The following is a 20,700-nucleotide window of genomic DNA, read 5'->3' as shown; positions in this document are numbered from 1 at the left end:
CTAGTTCAGGTAGCGAGTCCTCCGCACGCTAGTTCGGCGCAAACCATACATTTGGTTCACCTGCTTGAGCCAAATTCAGCAGCCAGGAAGGCTGACCATCCTGCAAGCAGGAATCCCGTCACCTGCCAGTGGCACCCAACGGGCTGAGCCACGCCTCCTAGAGATCGGTTGACCCTCTAAGCGGAAATCCAAGACCCTTAGCAGCCTGAGCCCTAGCCCCGCCCCCTCCTTCAGGCGGGAACGTCGAGCGCCAAGATCACTGAACGCAGCCAATAGGGGAATTTGGCGGCAGAGTGGCGGGAGGTTCGATTGACACTGCCTGGAGGCTGTTAACGCGCGCTTCGGGAAGAGGAAGGGTAGGGGCAGGATCCCGGAGACGCTCTCTAGCATTTTCTAAGATTCTCCTCCTCCCAACCTGAACCTTTTACTGGCCCTCCCCGCGTTCCTGTTTAACTTCCCTCAAGTCTTTCCTGGGTCCCTACTTGACCTCCCTCAGATTGAGGCTTGGCATCAGTCCAGCTCCGGTAAATTCCCATCCCCCTCTCAAGGATTCAGGCGCCTCGCCTTCGTACTTAAGCCTCTGCTTTTCTCGCGGCTAGTGATAACCCTCAGGGAGGCAGCCCAGCTAGGGACGTTTTTCTTATTCCACTTTCATCTGCAACTTCATCTGCTTCCTCTCCCATTCAAGTGCAAGCCTGGACTTGAACTTGCACTTTGGATTTCTTGAGCCTTGAATAACTGGCGACCGACATTCCTGGTCTGGACCCAAGTTCCAGCCGCTGATTGCGTCTCCCCCACCCATGACGACTCTTTAGACTTTCTTTTCAGTGATATAGCAGCTCCGCTCCATAGCATGGCTGAGTCCTGCATTGTTGGTTGCTGGGTGCTTTTAATTTAGCTGATGGATACTTGACATCTGATGCTTCTGGGCCCAGGATGGTAAGTGTGACCTTAAGCAGATTTAAGGGGCCTTTGCTGCAGGATCTCTGCAGGTACTCACTCACTGTCCTCCCTTACAGAGGAGGAGCTTAGCTCCCAGCCAGTTGGCCAAGAGGCAACCAGAAGGCAGATCGTCTGATGATGAAGCCTGGCAGCCTGAGGCAGTAGTGAGTTTTCAAGGGAATAGGGAAAATGGGGATACAGGGCTGTTTGGACAGGAAAGGAGTCTGGAGTTGGTTTCTGTGGTTCAAAGTCATCTTCAGAAAGTATCTTTTTTTTTTTTAAACGGAGCTGAGGACCGAACCCAGGGCCTTGTGCTTGCTAGGCAAGGCTCTACCACTGAGCTAAATCCCCAACCCCAGGAAGTATCTTTCATACATTTAGTAGCCTTTTTTTTTTTTTTTTGAGACCGGGCTTCACTAGGTAGCTCAGACTGACTGTGGTCTGTGGTCTGCCTTCCCAGACCTCCTGAGGTCACAGGCATGCACCAGCACATCTGCCACTTATTAATGAAAACTTACAATGTACCAGACATTGAATAAGATTAATAAAATTGTTGTCCTTCAGGTAGGTTCACTAGAAAATAATATAGCCTCTGTTTTCTTCATGGGAGGGGTATATTAAAACCAAGGAATGGGTTATGTTGAGTCCCAAATACCGCAAAAAGTGGGTGTGGTGCACACCTGTATTCTGTGTGCTTCCTTAGACTATATAGTGTATTCAGGCCTGCCTGGGATACGTGAAACCCTCCCCCCCCCCAAAGGAATTTTGCCATGTAGGAGCTTGTAAGGAACTTAAGGAAGGATTAGAAGGCACTTTTTTTTTTTTTTTTTTCAAGACAGGGTTTCTCTGATATCTCTGGCTGCCCCTGGAACTTGGTCTATAGACCAGGCTAGCCACTGAATTTAGAGATCCACCTGCCTCTGCCTCCTAAGTGCAAGGATTAAAGGCATGCACCACCATGCCTGGCTGGCACTTCTTTTTTTAAAAATTTAATTTAATTTTTTTTTTTTTTTTTTTTTTTTTTGTCTTTTTGAGACAAGAGTTCTCTATTTTGTAGCTTTTTGGCTGACCTTGAACTCACTATTTGTAGACTAGGCTGGCCTTGGACTCAGAGATCCATCTGCCACTGCTTACAGAGTCTGGGATTAATGGTGTGGGCCACCATACCTGTCCTAGAAGGCACTTCTTGTTAGGGTCTGTGTGTGAGTAAAGGCACTTGAAGAGAAGAAGGCCTGGTAACTGTTTCAGGTGTGCCTTATAGATTCATCATGGATTCAGTCAGCTTGATGCACTGGTACAAATGTGCTCTTGCCTGATGGCTTGGGGTTAACACCTCCCCCCAACCCCCCAGACAGGGTTTCTCTGTGTAGCTTTGCGCCTTTTCTGGATCGTGCTCTGTAGACCAGGCTGGCCTCGAACTCACAGAGATCCGCCTGCCTCTGCCTCCCGAGTGCTGGGATTAAAGGCGTGTGCCACCACCGCCTGGCTCTTTTTTTAAACTTCTTTTGGTGAGAGTGTATATGCTATGACATTTAAGAGGAGAGTCAGTTATCTCCTTCCACTGTGTGGGGTTAGGGGTTGAACTCAGGTCACCAGGCTTGGTGGCAAGTCCATACTTGCTTAGCTGTTTTCAGATATCTCCCTTTCCCCCACCTTTTGTGACAGGGTCTCATGTAGCTCAGCCCGGCCTCAGACTTGTGGTGTAACTAACAGTGACTTTAATGTGTGAGCTTCCTTCCCCCTTTCACCTTCAGAGTAAACCACCATTCATAAAAATCTGAACTTGGGGCAGCATTCTCTGCAGGTGAATAATGAATGGAGCTCTATTTGGGTGTTACTCCTGAAAGCTGTTTTTTGTTTGATTGTTTTGAGGCAGGGTTGAACTTCCTAGTCCAGCCTGGCCTCAGACTCACAGAGATCCACGTGCTTCTGCCTCCTGAGTGCTGAGGCTAGTAAACATAATACCTTAGGGTTGCTGTGATAGTCATATATAATAATACATGTTAAGAGTTCAATGTGGGGGCTGGAGAGATAGCTCAGTGGTTAAGAACACTGGCTGCCAGGCGATCTCTGTGAGTTTGAGGCTAGCCTGGTCTACAGAGCGAGATCCAGGATAGGCACCAAGGCTACATAGAGAAACATTTGGCTCGAGTCTGTAACTCCAGTTCCAGGGGTTCTGACACCCTCACACAGACATACACGCAGGCAAAACACATACAATACAAATAGATAAATTAAAGGAATTCCATTAAAAAAAAAAGTTTAGAGTGGTGCCTGAAAATAACTACTTTTGTTTTTGTTGAGCCAGGGTCTCATTTGGCCAGGCTGGCCTCAAAGTTGCTATGTAGCCAAGGATGGACTTGAACTCCTGATCCTTTTGCCTCCATTGCTCAAATGCTGGGGTTACAGGTGTGTGCCACCATACCTTGCTGGCACTTTTTTTCTGTGCCCACTAGTACTGGTTTTTATATTTGCTAGACAAAACTCAACAACTGAGCAATGCTGCTAGCTTCCCTCAACCTCTCAGATCCCTGGGACTACTCATGGTGCTCAGCATGACTCCTGTTTCTAATAAGCACTCAAGGGCTGTCCCGGTGTTGCAATGTAACTTTCCAGTTTCTCTCCTAGATTCCTAAGAAAAGAAAGTCCAGTAATGAGACCCAGTGTTTCCTGTCTCCTTTTCGTAAACCTTTGACTCAGTTAATCAACCGACCACCCTGTCTGGATAGCAGTCAACATGTAAGTCATAAGTACAACTGGCCTGGTTGTGTCTGTGTATGTACCCAGTTTGGCTGGCCATTTCTGTACGTTTTCCCATCATGATCTTGATGTCCCTTGCTCATAGAATTCCTCCTCTCTCTCATTGATTGGACTCCTGGAGCTCAGCCTGGTGCCCGGCCATGAATCTCTACATCAGTCACTGCTCTATGATGACAGTTAGGGTAGTCACTAATCTGACTATGGGAGTAGGCCAGTTCAGGCACCCTCTCGACTATTGCTAGAAGTTTAAAGTAGGGTCATCCTTGTGGATTCCTGGGAACTTCCCTAGCACTCTGTTTCTCCCTATTCCCATGATGTCTTCATTTAGCATGGTGTCTCATTCCTTGTTCTCCCACTCTGTCACAGTTCCAGCTTGAACCTCCCATTCCCTTATGTTCTCATCCCTCATTCCTTGCCCTCCGTTACCTCCCCACCCCCACCTCCAGTTTGCTCATGTAGATAGATCTCATTTATTTCTCTTTCTCTGGTCTATCTATATGTCTCTCTTAGGGTCCTCCTTGTTAGCTAGCTTCTCTGGAGCTGTGGGTTGTAGTCTGGTTATCCTGTGCTTTACATCTAGTATCCACTTATGAGTGAGTACATACCATGTTTGTCCTTCTGAGTCTGGGTTACCTCACTCAGGATGATATTTTCTAGTTCCATCCATTTGCCTGCAAATTTCATGATATCATTGTTTTTTTACTGCTGAGTATACTCCATTGTTTATATGTACCACATTTTCTTTATCCATTCTTTGGTTGATGGGCATCTAGGTTGTTTCCAGGTTCTGGCTATCATGAATAATGCAATGAACATAGTTGAGCATGTGTCCTTGTGGTATGATTGAGCATTCCTTGGGAATATGCCTAAGAGTGGTATAGCTGGGTCTTGAGGAAGACTGATTCCCAATTTTCTGAGAAACCACCATACTGATTTCTAAAGTGGCTGTACAAGTTTGCACTCCCACCAACAGTGGAGGAGTGTTCCCCTTGCTCTAGATACCAGTACTTGAGAGGGCAGAGGCAGGCAGATCTCTGTGAGTTTGAGGCCAACCTGGTCTACAGAGTGAGTTCTAGGACAGCCAGGATTGTTTCACAGAGAAACTGTCTTGAAAAGCCAAAAAAACCCCAAAAAGACCAAAAACAAACAAACAAAACCCAAATAAAAACCCAAACCAAAAACCGCTTATTTATATATGTATGGGTATTTTGCCGGCATGTATGTCTGTGCATCATGTATGTACCTGGTGCCTGCAGATGCCAGAAGATGGTATCAGATCCCCTGGAATAGGAGTTACAGACATCTGTGACCTGCCTAACGTGGGTGCTGGGACTTGAACTCTGGTCCTCTTGAAGAACAGCCCCAGCCATAAACTTTTAATCCTCCTTCCTCTACCTCCTGGATGCTGGATTATAGGTGCCTGCCATCAAACTTGGTTTTTTTCATGGCTTAGAAAGTACTAGAGTTCTATGGCTTTCATTGTTTTCGATAGTAATCAACTTCTAACCATGACAGGGTCTTGCATTATCTTGCACAACTTTCTTCTTTTGTTTTTTCTAGACAGGGTATCTTTGTGTAGCCTTGACTGTCCTGGAACTAGCTCTATAAACTAGGCTGGCCTCGAACTCACAGAGATCTGCCTGCCTCTGCCTTCTAAGTGCTGGGATCAAAGGCATACCACACCACCTCCTGGCTTTTTTTCTTTTCTTTTTTTCCTTTCCTTTCTTTTCTTTTCTTTTTTTCAAGACAAGATCAAGACCAGCCTTGGCTGATCTGATTGAACTCAGAGATTTACATGCCTCTGCCTCCTGAGTATTGGGATTAAAGGTGTGCTCTACCACACCTGGCTTTTTTTTTTTTTTTTTTAATTGTTGCACATGTTTTTATTTGACTGTGTTTCTCCAAGTATGTGTGTATATGTATGGCCATGCATGCCATACATGTATGGAGGTCAGAGGATAACTTCTGAGAGTTGATCTTTCTCATTTTACCATGTGGATTTCAGGGATTAAATTTAGGTTGCCAAGTTTGGTGGCAAGTGCTGACCAGCCCAAGTTTTTCTCATCAAACTTTCTGAGAAATGTTTGGAAGGAAAATGGGACTATATAACTGAATTTAGCCATTTGTGTATTCAGCAAGCATTTAAAAGTACTTTTGTATGATAGTGGGTGTTGGAAACAGAACCTGGGTCCTCTGCAAGAGCAACAAGTGCTCTTAACCGTCTGAGCCAGCTCTGCAGCACCGACCTCTTGCTTTATGTGTTGAGTGTTTTTTTTAATTCCAAAAGAATCTTGTTATGTGATCTGTAGTCCTGCAGAACAGTTTCCATTAGGCTTTGTTCAAGTTGTCCCATGAGCGCCTAAATGGCTTCACAGTTTGGAGCTTCGAATGGCTGAAGTGTGAAGGGTGTGCTAAATTAACTTCTGATGGTTCTGGAGGTTAGCCCGGTGAAAGGAGTAGGAGAGAGTTTAGTTGAACAGCCTGAGGAAAGCCTGGCCACAGACTGAGGCAGCTCCTGAAAGGTGTTTGCCGAGTTGGTCAGGTGGAGATGTGGGAAGTTGGCAGGAAGAGAGAGATGGTAGGTGGGGTGGACAGCTGTGTAGAGTCCCAGAGTGAAAGGCCTCTTTGTAAGCCATGTTGTGGGAGTCTGGGCTTTATTCTAAGGCAACTGAGGATTTTTGAAGTTTTTTTGTTTTGTTTTATATATATATGTTTTCAGTGTATGAATAGTCACAGGTGTATGTGTGCCCACCAAAGCCAGAAGAGAGCATCAGATCCTTGGAGCTAGAGTTACAGGCAGCTAGCTATGTGCTGCCTGGTGTGGGTGTTGGGAACTGAACTCTGCTCTGCTAGAATAGCAGCAAGGGCTCTAACCACTGAGCTATCTCTACCTCTTTGAAGTCTTAAGTGTGGGGGTAGGAGGTATACAGTGGCGCAGAAACTCCATTTGAATGAGGAATGAGATGGAAAAGCCAGTAAGAAGGTGGAAGTAGTGCCAGGCATTTATCCCACTTCTTGGGAGGCAGAGGCAGGGGAATCTCTGAGTTCAAGACCAGCCTGGTCTACAGAGTGAGTTTCAGAACAGCCAGGGCTACACAGAGAAACCCTGTCTCAAAAACACAGAAAAACACACACACACAAAGAAGTGGAAATAGCAAGACTACAAAGGCTATGGCCTGGACTTGCGTGCCAGGAGAGTGGGAATAGGAAAAAGCAGCAAGTATTTATTAAGACATTAAATATTAGTATGTTTAATATATTTCTATATAGTAAGATATATAGAAAGACTCTGAATTGACTACCTATCAGCAGAGAGACCCTTAAAATGAAGTTGGGATTTCAGACAGAGGCAAAGGAGATGATACTGTTTACTGAGATAGGAAGCAGGAAGTAAGGCATTTGATGGGGGCATAAGTAAGCATCTTAGTCACAGGGCCTGTGATAAAATTAACAGGCCCAAAGGATGCTTTCATTCGGGCCCAAAGGATGCTTTCATTCTTTTTAATCATTAATTTTATTGTTTTCATGTTTTCTAATCAGTATGTTAAGGAGATATTTATGCACTTCATTAATTGCTTAAGTTCTGCTATCCAGATTTAAGCATGTGACCATATGATTACTTTAAATATAACAAAGCTATTGGTTTAATGAAAGTGTCTCAATGTGCTTTTTTTTTTTTTTTTACATTTATTTATGTATTTTTGTGCATGTGCAAGCATACACATGTATGGGCACACTTGTACATGTGTGTCTTGTATATATGTAGAAGTCAGATGACAACTTGTGGGAGTCTACCCTATGGGTTCTTAGAATCAAACTCAGGTCATCAGACTTGCCAAGAGCCTTCACTTGTTAGCCATCTTGCTGGCCCAGCTCAGTGTATGTAACAGCAAGCTTATAGAAACACAACAGGAGTCACAGCAATAACACACACACACACATACATACATACATATATATATATATACATACATACATATATATATATATATATATATATAAAACATATATATATAACATATATATATCAGCTTCAAAAAAATTCCATGGATGGCCTACAAACACCATTTAATTATTGTCAATAAAATAAGACAGTTACATGTTTTGAAAAAATAAGACTAATGATGGCCTTGTACAGAAGAATTTAACAGGGTTATTTCTCCCTCTTACGGAGTTCTGAAATTTGATTCCTGAGATTTTTTTTTTTTTTTTTTTTTTTTTTTTTTTTTTTTTATTGTTTCTAGACAGGGTTTCTCTGTGTTGTTTTGGTGCCTGGAATTAAAGGCATGCACTGCCACCGCCTGGTTAACTTTTTTTTTTTTTTTTAAGATGGGGGTCTCACTTGTAGCCCAGGATGGTCTCAACTCTCAGAGATCCACCTGCCTCTGCCTCCTGAGTGCTAAGATCAAAGGTGTGTGTCACCAAACTCAGCTCTACTGAAACACTTTGATTTGCATTAAGACTTTGCATTTTTTCATTTTTATTAAAATTCACTCCTAAATGAGAATGGAAAACTGCTAATATCTGATTCTTGGCTCCTATCTTTCTGCTTATAATCATATACTTAGGTACTTCCTGAATCCCATGGGAAAATTTAGAACTACCAAATACAGAAAGAAGAGATTTATTTATTTAATTTGTTTTTAGGCTCTTTTGTTTTGAGACAGCATCTCATAAAGCTTACTGACCTCAAACTTAATATAGCCGAGGCAACCTTGATCTCCTGGCCTCTTACTTCTATCTCCCAAATGTGAGGTTCCAGGCCTGCACCATCAAGCCTGGCTTCATTCTTTTTAGAATGAGTATTTTTGCATCATAGTAGATTTTTGTCATGTTCTTTTTGGTTTTTAATTTTATGTTCTTTGGTGTCTTGCCTGTATGTATGTTTTTTTTGTTTGTTTTGTTTTGTTTTTTGTTTTTTTGTTTTTTTTGAGACAGGGTTTCTCTGTAGATTTGGAGCCTATCCTGGACTAGCTCTGTAGACCAGGCTGACCTCGAACTCACAGAGATCATCCTGCCTCTGCCTCCCAAGTGCTAGGATTAAAGGCGTGCGCCACCACCGCCCAGCCTGTATGTATGTTTTGTGTGAAGGTGTTATCCCCTGGACCTGGAGTTTACAGACAGTTGTGAGCGGCCATGTGGGTGCTGGGAATTGAACCCGGGTTCTTTGGAAGAGCAGTCAGTGCTCTTAACTGCTGAGCCATCTCTCCAGCCCCAGCTTAAATGGAAAAAGAGACTAAAAGGTAAAATGTCTAGGTCTCACAAAAGCCTTAGAGATGACGACTTCAGCCTTGGACATGATGAATTTGAAGAGCCCATACATGTTTACTTTTGGAGGCTGTTGCAGATGTGTGTAGGAGTATGGGATGGATTAGGAGGCTGTTGCAGATGTGTGTAGGAGTATGGGATGGTTAGGAGGCTGCTGCAGATGTGTGTAGGAGTATGGGATGGATTAGGAGGCTGTTGCAGATGTGTGTGTAGGAGTATGGGATGGTTAGGAGGCTGCTGCAGATGTGTGTAGGAGTATGGGATGGATTAGGAGGCTGCTGCAGATGTGTGTAGGAGTATGGGATGGTTAGGAGGCTGCTGCAGATGTGTGTAGGAGTATGGGATGGATTAGGAGGCTGTTGCAGATGTGTGTGTAGGAGTATGGGATGGTTAGGAGGCTGCTGCAGATGTGTGTAGGAGTATGGGATGGATTAGGAGGCTGCTGCAGATGTGTGTAGGAGTATGGGATGGTTAGGAGGCTGGGGAGATGGAAAAGAGCACTGGCTGCTCTTCCAGAGGTCTGGGTTCAATTCTCAACACCCACATAGTAGCTCAAGACTGTCTGTAACTCCAGTTCCAGGGCTTCTGGTATCCTCACACAGACACACATGCAGGCAAAACACCAATGCACATAAAATAAAAATAAGTAAATTTTTAAAAAAAGAATAGATTAGGTGGTCTTTGGCAAAGAGACATTTGATATCTCAAAGTGTGTTGGATTATCAGGGTGAATCTACAGTTGGAAGAGATTTGGCTTAAGTCCTGAGCCATGAGGAACACTGACTTTTTAGAGCATTTAGACAAAGGTGGAAACCCCCACTGGGCTGAGCATGAGATTCCAGAGAAGTGCAGTAGTGGGAGAGTGGTCAGGACAGCATATTTGAGAGGAGAGAATGGTTAGCTTTGTTAAGTTAAGAATGGAAACTTGTCCATCGGAATTAGAAGCATGCAGGCCATAGCCTTGTGCAGAGTCACTTAGGAGGAATGGAAGACAGATTGGAGTGGGAGATAAGAAAGAGGCATTGAATTCTTTCTAGAGGTTTGCCTGTAGAAAGGAGAGGTAAAAGGCTAAAGGCATTTTGTTGTCCAGGTAACAGTGCTCATCAGCCTGGTGAGAAAGAACTAGCAGGGATAGAGCAGTTGAGGTGGAAAGATTGGGTATATATAACTACTGAAACAGGAAACTGTGGGGTGTGGAGAATGCTTCTCCCATCAGAAGGCAAGGACATTGTAGAACACTATCCTCCAAGCAAAATGGCCACCATCTTCATTAGATAAACTGACAGTAGGTAGGGCTTGGGGACTGGTGACATTCTCTCTCAGAAGGGAGAAGGGGAGGGTCACTGGACCCCATCTGGGATTCCAGCCCATTCCATTCCCAACCATTTGTGTGCAATTCTTCTCTAATTGTGGTCTGGGGAGGCCCTAGAGTATCTAGGCTGGGAAAAGGTGAAGAAGGGCTCCATCTAAGCTATTGGGAAGCAGTCATCCTTGCTGGGTGAGGACTTCCCAGTGTTACTTTGATGTCACCTCTGTGCCCTGTTAGGGTACTCCCAGTTAATAATAAACTCATTGGCTTCCTGGAGTGAACTTTAGTGGAATTTGGTTGGTTGTTATGGGAAGGAGGTAGACATTGTTTCTTAGGAAAGGAATTCTCAAAATACATGGTATGGATTATCAACAGCTAGTGGAACAAGAGACTGAGAGCATGTCTGTGCCACAGTTTGGTATTGCTAGAGCAGATCCTCGGGGTCTATTCATGCCAAGCCCTGCTGCTGCTTCCCAGCTGATGTTGGCTAAGAGTTTTCATAAATATGAATACCTCAGACAGTAACACAACCTGCTCTTTGCCCAGATTCTATGGCTCCTGAGTTCTATTGGAAATCTTTTAAAGCTTGGAATATAAATTCTTGGCTACTTAGTGTCTAAATCTAGCCTCTCATCCTGATTTATGTACTTATTTAAGTTTTCCTTTTCTCTTTCTTTCTCTCTCTCTTTTTCTGTTTTTTTTTTTTTTTTTTTTTTTTGAGCTGAGGATCGAACACAGGGCCTTGCGCTTGCTAGGCAAGTGCTCTACCACTGAGCTAAATCCTCAACCCTTCTCTCTCTCTCTCTTTCTTTCTTTCTTCTTCTTTTTTTTTTTTTTTAAAGAGTCTCAAGTTCCCTGGCTAGCCTAGAATTCTGTAGACAAGGCAGGCTTGAATTCAGAGAACTGCCCGTCTCTCTCGAATACTGGGATTATAGGCATACACTACTATTCTTAGTGCCAGTAATCTTGAAAGTAACTTTTTAGTTTTAGAATTGATATCAAATCTTTTTTTTTTCTTAATTTCATTTATTTATGTATTTTTTAGGTCTGAATGCTCTGTCTGCATGTACGTCCCCACATGCCAGAAGAGTTCATCAAATCTCATTATAGATGGTTGTGAGCCACCATATGGTTGCTGGGAATTGAACTCAGGACCTCCAGAAGAGTAGCCAGTGCTCTTAACCACTGAGTCATCCCTTCAGCCCTAGAACTGATATCAAATTCTAGTACAGTTCATTCCCTGCTTTTTCTATGATTTATTTGGTTTAGAGAGGTTTTTTTTTTGTTGTTGTTGTTTTTGGTTTGACAAGCTTTCTCTGTGTAGTCCTATCTGTCCTGGGTCTATCTATCTATCTATCTCTCTCTCTCTCTCTCTCTCTCTCTCTCTCTCTCTCTGGACCAGACTGGCCTTGAACTCAGTGATCTGCCTGCCTCTGCCTCTCAAGTGCTGGCATTAAAGGTGTGCACTACCACTGCCTAACTTTAATTTTTTTTTTTTTTAAAGATTTAACCATTTTATTTTATATATGGGGATGTTTTACCTGCATGCATGACTGTGCACCACATGCATGCCTGGTGCCTTCAGGGGTCAGAAGAGGGCAAAGAATCTCCTGGAACTGGAGTTAAGGATGGTTATGAGCCACCATTTGGGACTTGAACTTGGTCTTATGCAAGAGCATCAAGTACTCTGTTTTTTTGTTTGTTTTTAGAGATAGGGTTTCCCTGTGTAGCCCTGGCCATCTTGGACCAGTCTGGCCTTAAACTAAGAGATTCCCCTGCCTCTGCCTCCTGAGTGCTCTTGGTGTGTCTGAGCTATTGCTTTAACATCCCCCTCCTTCCCTTCTTTAAACAAATCTTTGTAGTCTTGGTTGGAACTCACTCTGTAGACCAGACTGTTCTCAAACTCAGAGGTCTGCCTGCTTCTGCCTAAAGGTAGTTGTTGGTAGCATCTTTTTTGTTGTTTCTGTAGGAGCTGGGATTATAGGTTACAGGTGTGAGCTACTGCTCTGGATTCACCAATTATGACAGGAGATAGAAGCTGGTCAGGTAGAGAAGGAACTCCAAAGTAGCAGTTCCATTCCCTGCTGGAAGCCAGAGAGGGCACAGAAATCCTGGCTCCTGTTTTCCTGTTATCTCCTGCACATCTGCCTAGAGCTGTAGATGACTGACTGAACTGGGAAGAGTTCATCTGGACTGGTGATGACCAGTTCATCCCCTGCCCCATTCCCCCACCTTCTGCCATAAAGTCTTTTTTTTTCCTTGTGTATAGCCCAGCCTCGGGTGTTACTGTTTTTTTTTTTTCAATATATTTATTAAAATTTTTTTCATTTTACATACCAACACCATTCCCTCTCCCTCTCCTTCTCCAGCCTCCTCACCTCCCTCCCACTCTACCCCCATCCACTCCTCAGAGTGGGTAAGGCCTCCCATGGTAGTCAACAAAGTCTGGCATACCAAGTTGAAGCAGAGCCTAGCCCCTCTCCATTGTATCAAGGCTGAGCAAGGTATCCCACCACAGGGAATGGGCTCTAAAAAGCCAGTTTATGCACCTGGGATAAGTCCTGGACCTGCTGCCAGGGATCCCACAAACAGATCAAGCCACATAGCTGTCACCCACATTCAGCAAGCCTAGTTCAGTCCCATGCAGGTTCCTGAGCTGTCAGTCCAGAGTCAGTGAGCTTCAACTAGCACCGGTCAGCTGTCTCTGGGTTTCCCCATCATGATCTTGACCCCCTCTTCTTCTTCTTCTTTTTGAATGCCGAATGCCGTTTATTGAAGGAGGGAGGAGGTCTTAAATACAGGCTTACAGCACAATGGGAGAACCCTGGAGGGCTGAAGTTCGATTCTGATTTTTTTTTTTTTAATTTGTTTTTTTTTTTGTTTTGTTTTTTGAGCTGAGGATTGAACCCCAGGCCTTGCACTTGCTAGGCAAGCACTCTACCACTGAACTAAATCCCCAACCCTGCTTCTGATGTTTTACATCTTGCATCTAAGCTGTTAACGCCTAATATGCTGGATACACAGACAAGGAGCTTCCCTTAAGCATTCAGGAGGGTGGAATCTTGCAGGGAATTAGCATAGGGAGGATATCAAGGTCAAGGTCAGCAAGCAAGGCAACAGTTACCCAAAACGGTGGCCAGGGACCTACAGGTCCCCCCCTTTACTAAAAAAATGAGCTTCTGACTTAGGTTGCGTGGGACGTTAGCAGATCACCTTACCCGTCATGGAGACACCTGTCCAGGACACACAGGCGTTCTGTCTTAGGTTGGTGAGCGCCCCCCAGGCATTACCCATCTCTGAATACTCATTATCATACAGGCTCAACCGTGTGAGAGCTGCAGAGTTAACTGTTGCCAAAGATCTCTAAGTGGCGCTGGGCTTGCAATCTGTGTGTTTGACACAGAAAAGAACAACAGAAGTCTTAACCCACCCATAGTCTGTAGGCTAAAGGCAACTGAGCGAGTCTTACTGCAAATTGGAGTCCTTGTAAGATGGTATCCCAAGAGCAAATGGAACTTGAGTTTGTAAATTTATAACTTTCAAAGCCAATCGAAATGTATATAACTATTGATTTAACTTTGTCATGCTCAATAGAATGAAAGATTAACTAACTGTGGTAGCTACTTTTGCTGCCAGGGTCTCCACTGTGCTAGCTGTAGTAACCAGTTATGAAATGGCAATCCCAGAAACAGTAGTAGCGGTGGTCGTCACTGTTATAGCAGCAACATCGGCAGCAGTGATGTCAAATTCTCTTCTGGAGAGTGTGGGTATCCATTGGCATGGACATAACTCCAGGAACACTAACCGCTGAGGCCCATTATTCTTGATCCCAGCACGACTTAAGCTGGCAGCTCTGCAAAAGAACAACTAAGAACCGTAAAGGAAAAATAGGCAGCTCACAAGGAACAGAACTAATGGTCTCATAAGTACCATAAATTCTTTAAAATGCTCCCAGACTAGGTGCTTCAGTGGTACCCTGTATCTTGGGACCTCTCCTGCTAAATAGGAGCTCTGCTCATTCCTGCTCTCCCTTTCCCCTCCCTCTCTTTCCTCCTTCTTAACCTTGTCCCCTCCCATGAATCTATACTAAATTTCCCTCTGAAACTCACCCTCAGGGACTGAAGAGATGGCTCAGCAGTTAAGAACTTTCTGCTCTTGCAGAGGACCTGAGTTTGGTTCACAGATCCCAGGCAGCTCTGACATCTATAACTCCAATTTGGTGATCTAGCACCCCTTCTTGCCTCCCTTGGTGTCAGGCATGCACACAGTGCACTTAAATATATTCAGGCAAAATACTCATAACACATAAAAATAAATAAATTTAAAAAAAACCTCACCCTCTGTGTTTGAGAATTTAATTGTTTGAATTTTTAAAAATATTTATTTTTTATATATAAGTGACCTGTCTTCATGCACACCACAAGTGAGAATCAAATCCCATTATAGATGGTTGTGAGCCACCATGTGGTTGCTGGGAATTGAACTCAGGACCTCTGGAAGAGCAGCCAGTGCTCTTAACCGCTGAGCCATCTCTCTAGTCTTCTAATTGTTTGAATTTTTAAGACAATCTGAAAACTACTGTCTCAAGGTGGCTTGGTGGTTGCCAGGTTTTCTGGGGTTCTAGTCCCTGGAGTCAAGCTAAGATCTGAGAAAGGCTGTGAAATGGCTCTCAAGAGACACTCCAATATTCCTGTATCATTAGCAGGTTTTTTCCTAAAGGCACCACTGTCTCATGTAACCAGGCTAGCCTTGAATTTACTGTGTAGCTGTGGAGACCCTTGAACTCTGGATCCTCCTGCTTCTCTCTGTTAGTGCTGATGTTACAGGCATGCGCTCTCTCTCTCTCTCTCTCTCTCTCTCTCTCTCTCTCTCTCTCTCTCTCTTTGAGCAGGGTGTCTGTATCCCTGGCTGTCCTGTAACTCACTCTGTAGACCAGGCTGGCCTTGAACTTACAGAGATATGCCTGACTCTGCCTCCTGAATGCTGGGAGGTCAAAGGCGTCTACTACTACCGCTGCCTGTAGGGCCCGCAGACTTTTTTCTTTTTTTGGTTAGTGGTTTTTTTTTTTTGGTTTTTTTTTGTTTTTGTTTTTTTTAAGACAGGGTTTCTCTGTAGTTTTGGGTGCCTGTCCTGGATCTCGCTCTGTAGACCAGGCTGGCCTTGAACTCACAGGGATCTGCCTGGCTCTGCCTCCCAAGTGCTGGCATTAAAGGCATGCGCCACTACCGCCCGGCTAGTGTTTTTTCTTAATGATTATGTTTGCTGTTCATAACTACAATATTCATGCTAATTAAGAAAATTTAATTCTCAATTTAAGAAAGAAATTAAAATCACAAATTTAGTCAGAGCTGGGCATGCTTGCATACTCCTAAAATCCCAGCAGTCTAGAAGCTGAAGAAGAATAATTGTGAGTTCAAGACCAAACTGGATTCTATATGGATTTCTAGGCTAGTCTCAATGTAATGACACTGTTTGAATAAAACAAAAGTTTTCTTCAGATAGAAATAAACAGGATTTAGTATTTTGTCATATTATTTAGTGATGGTGATGTTCATTTACCCTTTCTTTTAGTAGATCACAAAAAAAATTATATTTTTTTTGTAAAAAAAATACTGAGTTTCTAGAAATTTATAATCTGTATATGTAAAGAAATGGGTTAGAATATAAAGGTAAAAGTTTCACAGCAAGACAGGCTTGCCTTTGTCTTAAATTACCATTTGGCAGAAAGGAGTTTTTTTTTTTATTAGGAGTCAAATGTGATGGTTCATGCCTGGAATGCTAATGCTTGGGAGGTGGAAGCAGGAGTGAGTTCCAGGCAAGCCTGGGAAACAGTGAGATACTGTCTCAAAAAAATAAATACAAGGGCTGGCTAGATGGTTCAGTGGGAAAAGGAACTTGCCACCAAGCCTGATGGACCCAAGTTTGATCAGCAGGACACACATGGTGGGAGGAGAGAACCCATTTCTATGTGTAGTGCTCCAATAGTGCACACACAGAGAGAAACAAAACTTTAGGGTGTTTGCGTTTCATTCCTCCTTGCTCTCTTGCGTCCTGGCTGTGGCATTGCTAAGGTTCACAAGCTATTATAGTTCACCGAATAACCCAGGTGTATACCGATAAAGATAGAATTTTATTGTCATTTAGCTCATCATTAATTCTCCTGTCTCTTCTTCCTCCTTCTGTCTCCTTCCTCCCCCTCCTTCCCTCCTCTTCTTCCCGTGGCTTTGCCTCATAGTTCGTTTTGTAGTCTTGATTTCAGGCTAGCCCACACTGAATCTTCCTTTCTAGGGCCTGCATGTATCTGCTTTCTGCACCTTTATCTTAATTGCTGTTTTTGTTGATGAGCCTATCCTTTCTTGGTTTTTGTTTTTGTCTGTAGCTCTGGCTGTCCTGGAACTCAATTTGTAGCCCAGGCTGGCCTCGAACTCACAGAGATCTGCCTGCCTCTGCCTCCTGAGTGCTGGCATTTGTGCTATCATGACCAACTTGAGCTTACTCTCTCCTTATGTCCTTTCCATGTTGTTACCTGTCTTGGACCTTTCCGTGGCAGGAAGCACCCATGGCTTTGGGGTGATATGCATGGCCGTAAGTGAAAAGTTAGTAAGAGGTCACAAGTAGAGTTCATAGAATCAGGAATGTTCTCCATCTGTCATAGATGTGTATGTATTGTGTGAGTGGAGGTGGTGTGTGCTTTGGCATTTATGGAAGTCAGAGGACAGCTTGTGGGAATTTGTTCTCTCACTGTGAATCCTGAGAGCCAACTCAGTTCATTGGTGTGACAGCAAGCAGCGCTTGCGCTCTCTCTCTCTCTCTCTCTCTCTCTCTCTCTCTCTGTGAGAGACAGACAGACAGAGTATGTGAATGCGAATGTCTGCCATGTGTATGGGGGTGCTGTCAGAGGCTGGATGAGGGCGTTGGATCTTATGGAGCTGGAGTTACAGGTAGTTGTAAACCTTCCCAAACTGAACTTGAGTCCTGGAAAAGCAGGAGTTACTCTTAACTGTTGAGCTGTTTCTCCAGGCACCTTTTCCCCTTGTTGAAACATGGTCTCATGTAGCCCAGGCTGGTCTCAAAACTTGTATAACTAAGGATAACCTTGAGCTCCTGATCCTCCTGTTTCTACCTCTCAAATTCTGGGTAACAAGTATGAGCTACCACACCAGGCTAAGTTTTCTTTTTGGGACAAGGTTTTACCTGGGCTATCTTCAACCTCAGCATTCTCCTTGATCAGTCTCCTAGGTACTAGGACTATAGGTTTGTATCTCTGTGCTTGTCTGGAATAACAGCAAATTGTAGACTTTATAGGGCTCTTAGTGAGGATTAAATCATAATAGGAGGAAACGAGACGTGATAGTACATGCCTATACTCTCAGTTGAGGCAGGAGAATTGAAAGTTTGAGGCCAACCTAGTTGGAATACATAGACTGTCTTAGCCTTGCCTCCCAATTTTGACATAGTTGTAAGTATTATGTTCTTAATTACATCACCAGCCTGCAACGGCGTCCCAGCCTAAAAAGTGGTCGTGTTCTGTGTTCTGTCTTTCCGTATTGCCTCTCCTTCTGTATTCTCCCTCCTTAGCGCGCTCCTTCTCTCTCTCTCTCTCTCTCCCCCTCCCCCTCCCTCCCTCCCTCCCTCCCTCCCTCCCTCTCCCTCTCTCTCTCTCCCAATAAAGCTCTAGAAAGGAACCGTGGCTCGTGGCTCGTGACTCTTCGGTCATGGATACATCCAGTACTCTTCTCCGTCGGCATGGCCACCGCAGGCGGCAGCCAGCCATGAGTGCCGCTGCTTAACCAACAATAGTGAAAGGGACTTAGCTCTTATTAGCCATCATTGTCATTTTATATTTTACTGATGGCTACTGCTTATATTACTTCTAATCTTTGGGCTGTTTAATTTTCAAGGAAGCTGATATGGATTTATAAAAATTAAATAGTTGGCAGAACTGATACAGCAATAATTTTTTTTGTGTGTGTGCCTGGTGGTTAGGTTGCTGATAGAGTGACAAAACACCCATACACATAAAAAAATGAATGAATTAATTTAAAAAATCCTGAAGTGAATGGGTGGGCAATCGAAGGGAAGGGGATGGAGGATGGGAACATAAGGGAATGGGATGGTCGAGTTGGAACAGGGATGGAGTAGGAAAGCAATGAGAGAGATACCATGATGGAGGGAGATATAGGGATCGGGAGAAACCCGGTGCTAGGGAAGTTGCCAGGAATCCCCAAGGATGACCCCAGCTTAGACTAGAAAGAGTGGAGAGGGTGCCTGAACTGAACTGGTTTACCCCAGTGATCAGATCGGTGAATACCCTGTCATCACAGAGCTTTTCTCCAATGATGGAGGCAGATGCAGAGATCCACAGCCAAACACCAGGCAGAGCTCCAGGAGTCCAGTAGGAGAGAGGGATTCTATGAGCAAGTGCATCAGGATCATGATGGGGAAACCTGCAGAGATGACCAAACCAAACTAGTGGGAACTCATGAAAGTTGGATCAATGGCTGTGGAGCCTGCATGGGACTGGACTAGGCCCTCCGCATGGTAATACAGTTGAGAAGCTTGATCTGCTTGGGGGTCCCCCTGGCGGTAGAATCAGAATCTTCCCTGGTGTATGAAGGGGCTTTTTGGAGCCCACTACCTATGATGGGACACCTCGAGCAGCCTTGAGGCAGGGAGAAGGGCTTGGACTTGCCTCTACTGGATGTGCCTCCCCATGGGAGGCCTTCCTTTCTTGTGAGGGTGGGGAGTGGAAGGTGGGTTTCGGGGGGGGGGGGGGGCGGGGGAGGCAGGATGAGGGAAGAGGGGGAATCTGATTGGTGTGTAAAATGAATGAAAAAATTTTCTTAAAAATAAAAACACCTGAAGTAGAACTTGTTAGATTATTTATTGGTCTATAAAATCTTCATCAGTCCTGAATTTCTGTTTTTCTTTTTCTTTTTAGGAAGCATTTATTCGAAGCATTTTGTCAAAGCCTTTCAAGGTCCCCATTCCAAACTATCAAGGTAAAATGGAGACTGTATTGATTTTCTTTCTTTCTTTTTTTTTTTTTTTAAGTTTATTTTGTGTTTTGTTTGAGACAGGGTCTCACTGTGTAATCCTGGGTGGCCTGAAACTTGCTTTATAGACTAGGCAAACTGGCTTTGAACTTACAGAGGTCTTCCTGCCTCTGCCTCCTAAGTACGTGTGCTACTATGCCTGGTAGTTTATTTTATTTATTTATTTTTTTTTGGTTTTTCGAGACAGGGTTTCTCTGTAGCTTTGGAGGCTGTCCTGGAACTCACTTTGTAGACCAGGCTGGCCTCGAACTCACAGAGATCCACCTACCTCTGCCTCCCGAGTGCTGGGATTACAGGCGTGAGCCACCACTGCCCGGCTTATTTTATTTTTAATTATATATATGTGTCTGTGTAAGTATATGCCGTGTGTGTGTGTGTGTGTGTGTGTGTGTGTGTGTGTGTGTGTGTGTGTTCATCTGGCCACTTGAGGAGGTCAGAGGCATTGGATCCTAGCATGTGTTGTGGCTTGCCTGACAAAGATGCTGGGAATCACACCCAGATTCTTTGGAAGAGCAATGCATGTTCTTAATTGCTTAGACATCTCCATCATCTGTTTGTTTTGATGCAGGCTTTTGTTATATAATCCAGACAGGCCTCAGAGTCACAGCAGTTCTCCTGCCTCAGGATCCTAAATGATGGGATTACAAGTGTACACCACCATGCCTGGCAAATCTTTTCAGTTTTTTTTTTTTTTTAGTCATTTGTGTCAGTGTGCCTGAATAGATTGAAGACTTATGTGCTAACCTGGGAATTAAAGATGTCAGTCCATGGGTGGATGTGTTTGACATGATCCTCTGAGGCCTGTGTGAAGGCTATCCGGCATTTAGCAGGGACTGCCAAGACTAATTGTCTTACACCTTCTTGGGGCATGCCTGCTCAAAAGCTTTTGGTGGGCCTGGTAGCTAATGATACTGCTTTCATGTAGTTCAAGCATGTTCAGTGTTAGTTCCTTTATAAGGCTGATGGTGGAGGAGGTTTAATATCCACGGTTTTCCTTCGTCTTGTTTAGGACATTGCATTGTGCCTGACCTGGGATTAGGGAAGGAAGCAGCCAGATTTCAAGTCCTCACTTATGAAAGGCCTCTGTTGAGTGTTTTTTGTTTTTTGTTTTTCTTCTTTTGTTTTTTGTTTTCCCTCCAGACAGGGTTTCTCTGTGTAGCTTTGCACCTTTCCTGGAACTCACTTGGTAGCCCAGGCTGGCCTTGAACTCACGGAGAGCCACCTGGCTCTGCCTCCCGAGTGCTGGGTTTAAAGGTGTGCGCCACCACCGCCTGGCTCTGTTTTATACCTTGCTACAATTGACTTGAGATGAGCTTGATAAAGCCCTCCAGAAGTTTGTAGTTGAATGGGAGAAATAAAATAGGA

At 44.2% G+C, this 20,700-nt stretch overlaps 1 protein-coding gene across 3 annotated transcripts in view; it reads left to right on the top strand.

Moving 5' to 3' along the window:
- Positions 1–319: 319 nt before the first annotated feature.
- The window catches only part of Rad54l (RAD54 like), a 36,351-nt gene continuing 15,970 nt past the window's right edge, over positions 320–20,700 (top strand). Inside the window, exons 1-5 of one of the 3 annotated variants that reach the window (XM_036177984.1) lie at positions 320–502; positions 853–939; positions 1,020–1,106; positions 3,571–3,681; positions 19,221–19,281. In XM_036177984.1, the coding sequence (XP_036033877.1) occupies positions 937–939; positions 1,020–1,106; positions 3,571–3,681; positions 19,221–19,281 (262 nt within the window). In that variant the 5' untranslated portion in view covers positions 320–502; positions 853–936. Of the gene's footprint in view, positions 940–1,019; positions 1,107–3,570; positions 3,682–19,220; positions 19,282–20,700 lie in introns of all 3 variants that reach the window. The other 2 variants (XM_036177983.1, XM_036177982.1) reach the window with 2 other exon arrangements.

The sequence above is a fragment of the Onychomys torridus genome, chromosome 2, assembly GCF_903995425.1.
Source record: "Onychomys torridus chromosome 2, mOncTor1.1, whole genome shotgun sequence".
Classification (NCBI taxonomy): domain Eukaryota; kingdom Metazoa; phylum Chordata; class Mammalia; order Rodentia; family Cricetidae; genus Onychomys; species Onychomys torridus.
Note: the sequence above shows the minus strand (reverse complement) of the source record. Positions and strands in the feature narration are given on the sequence as shown.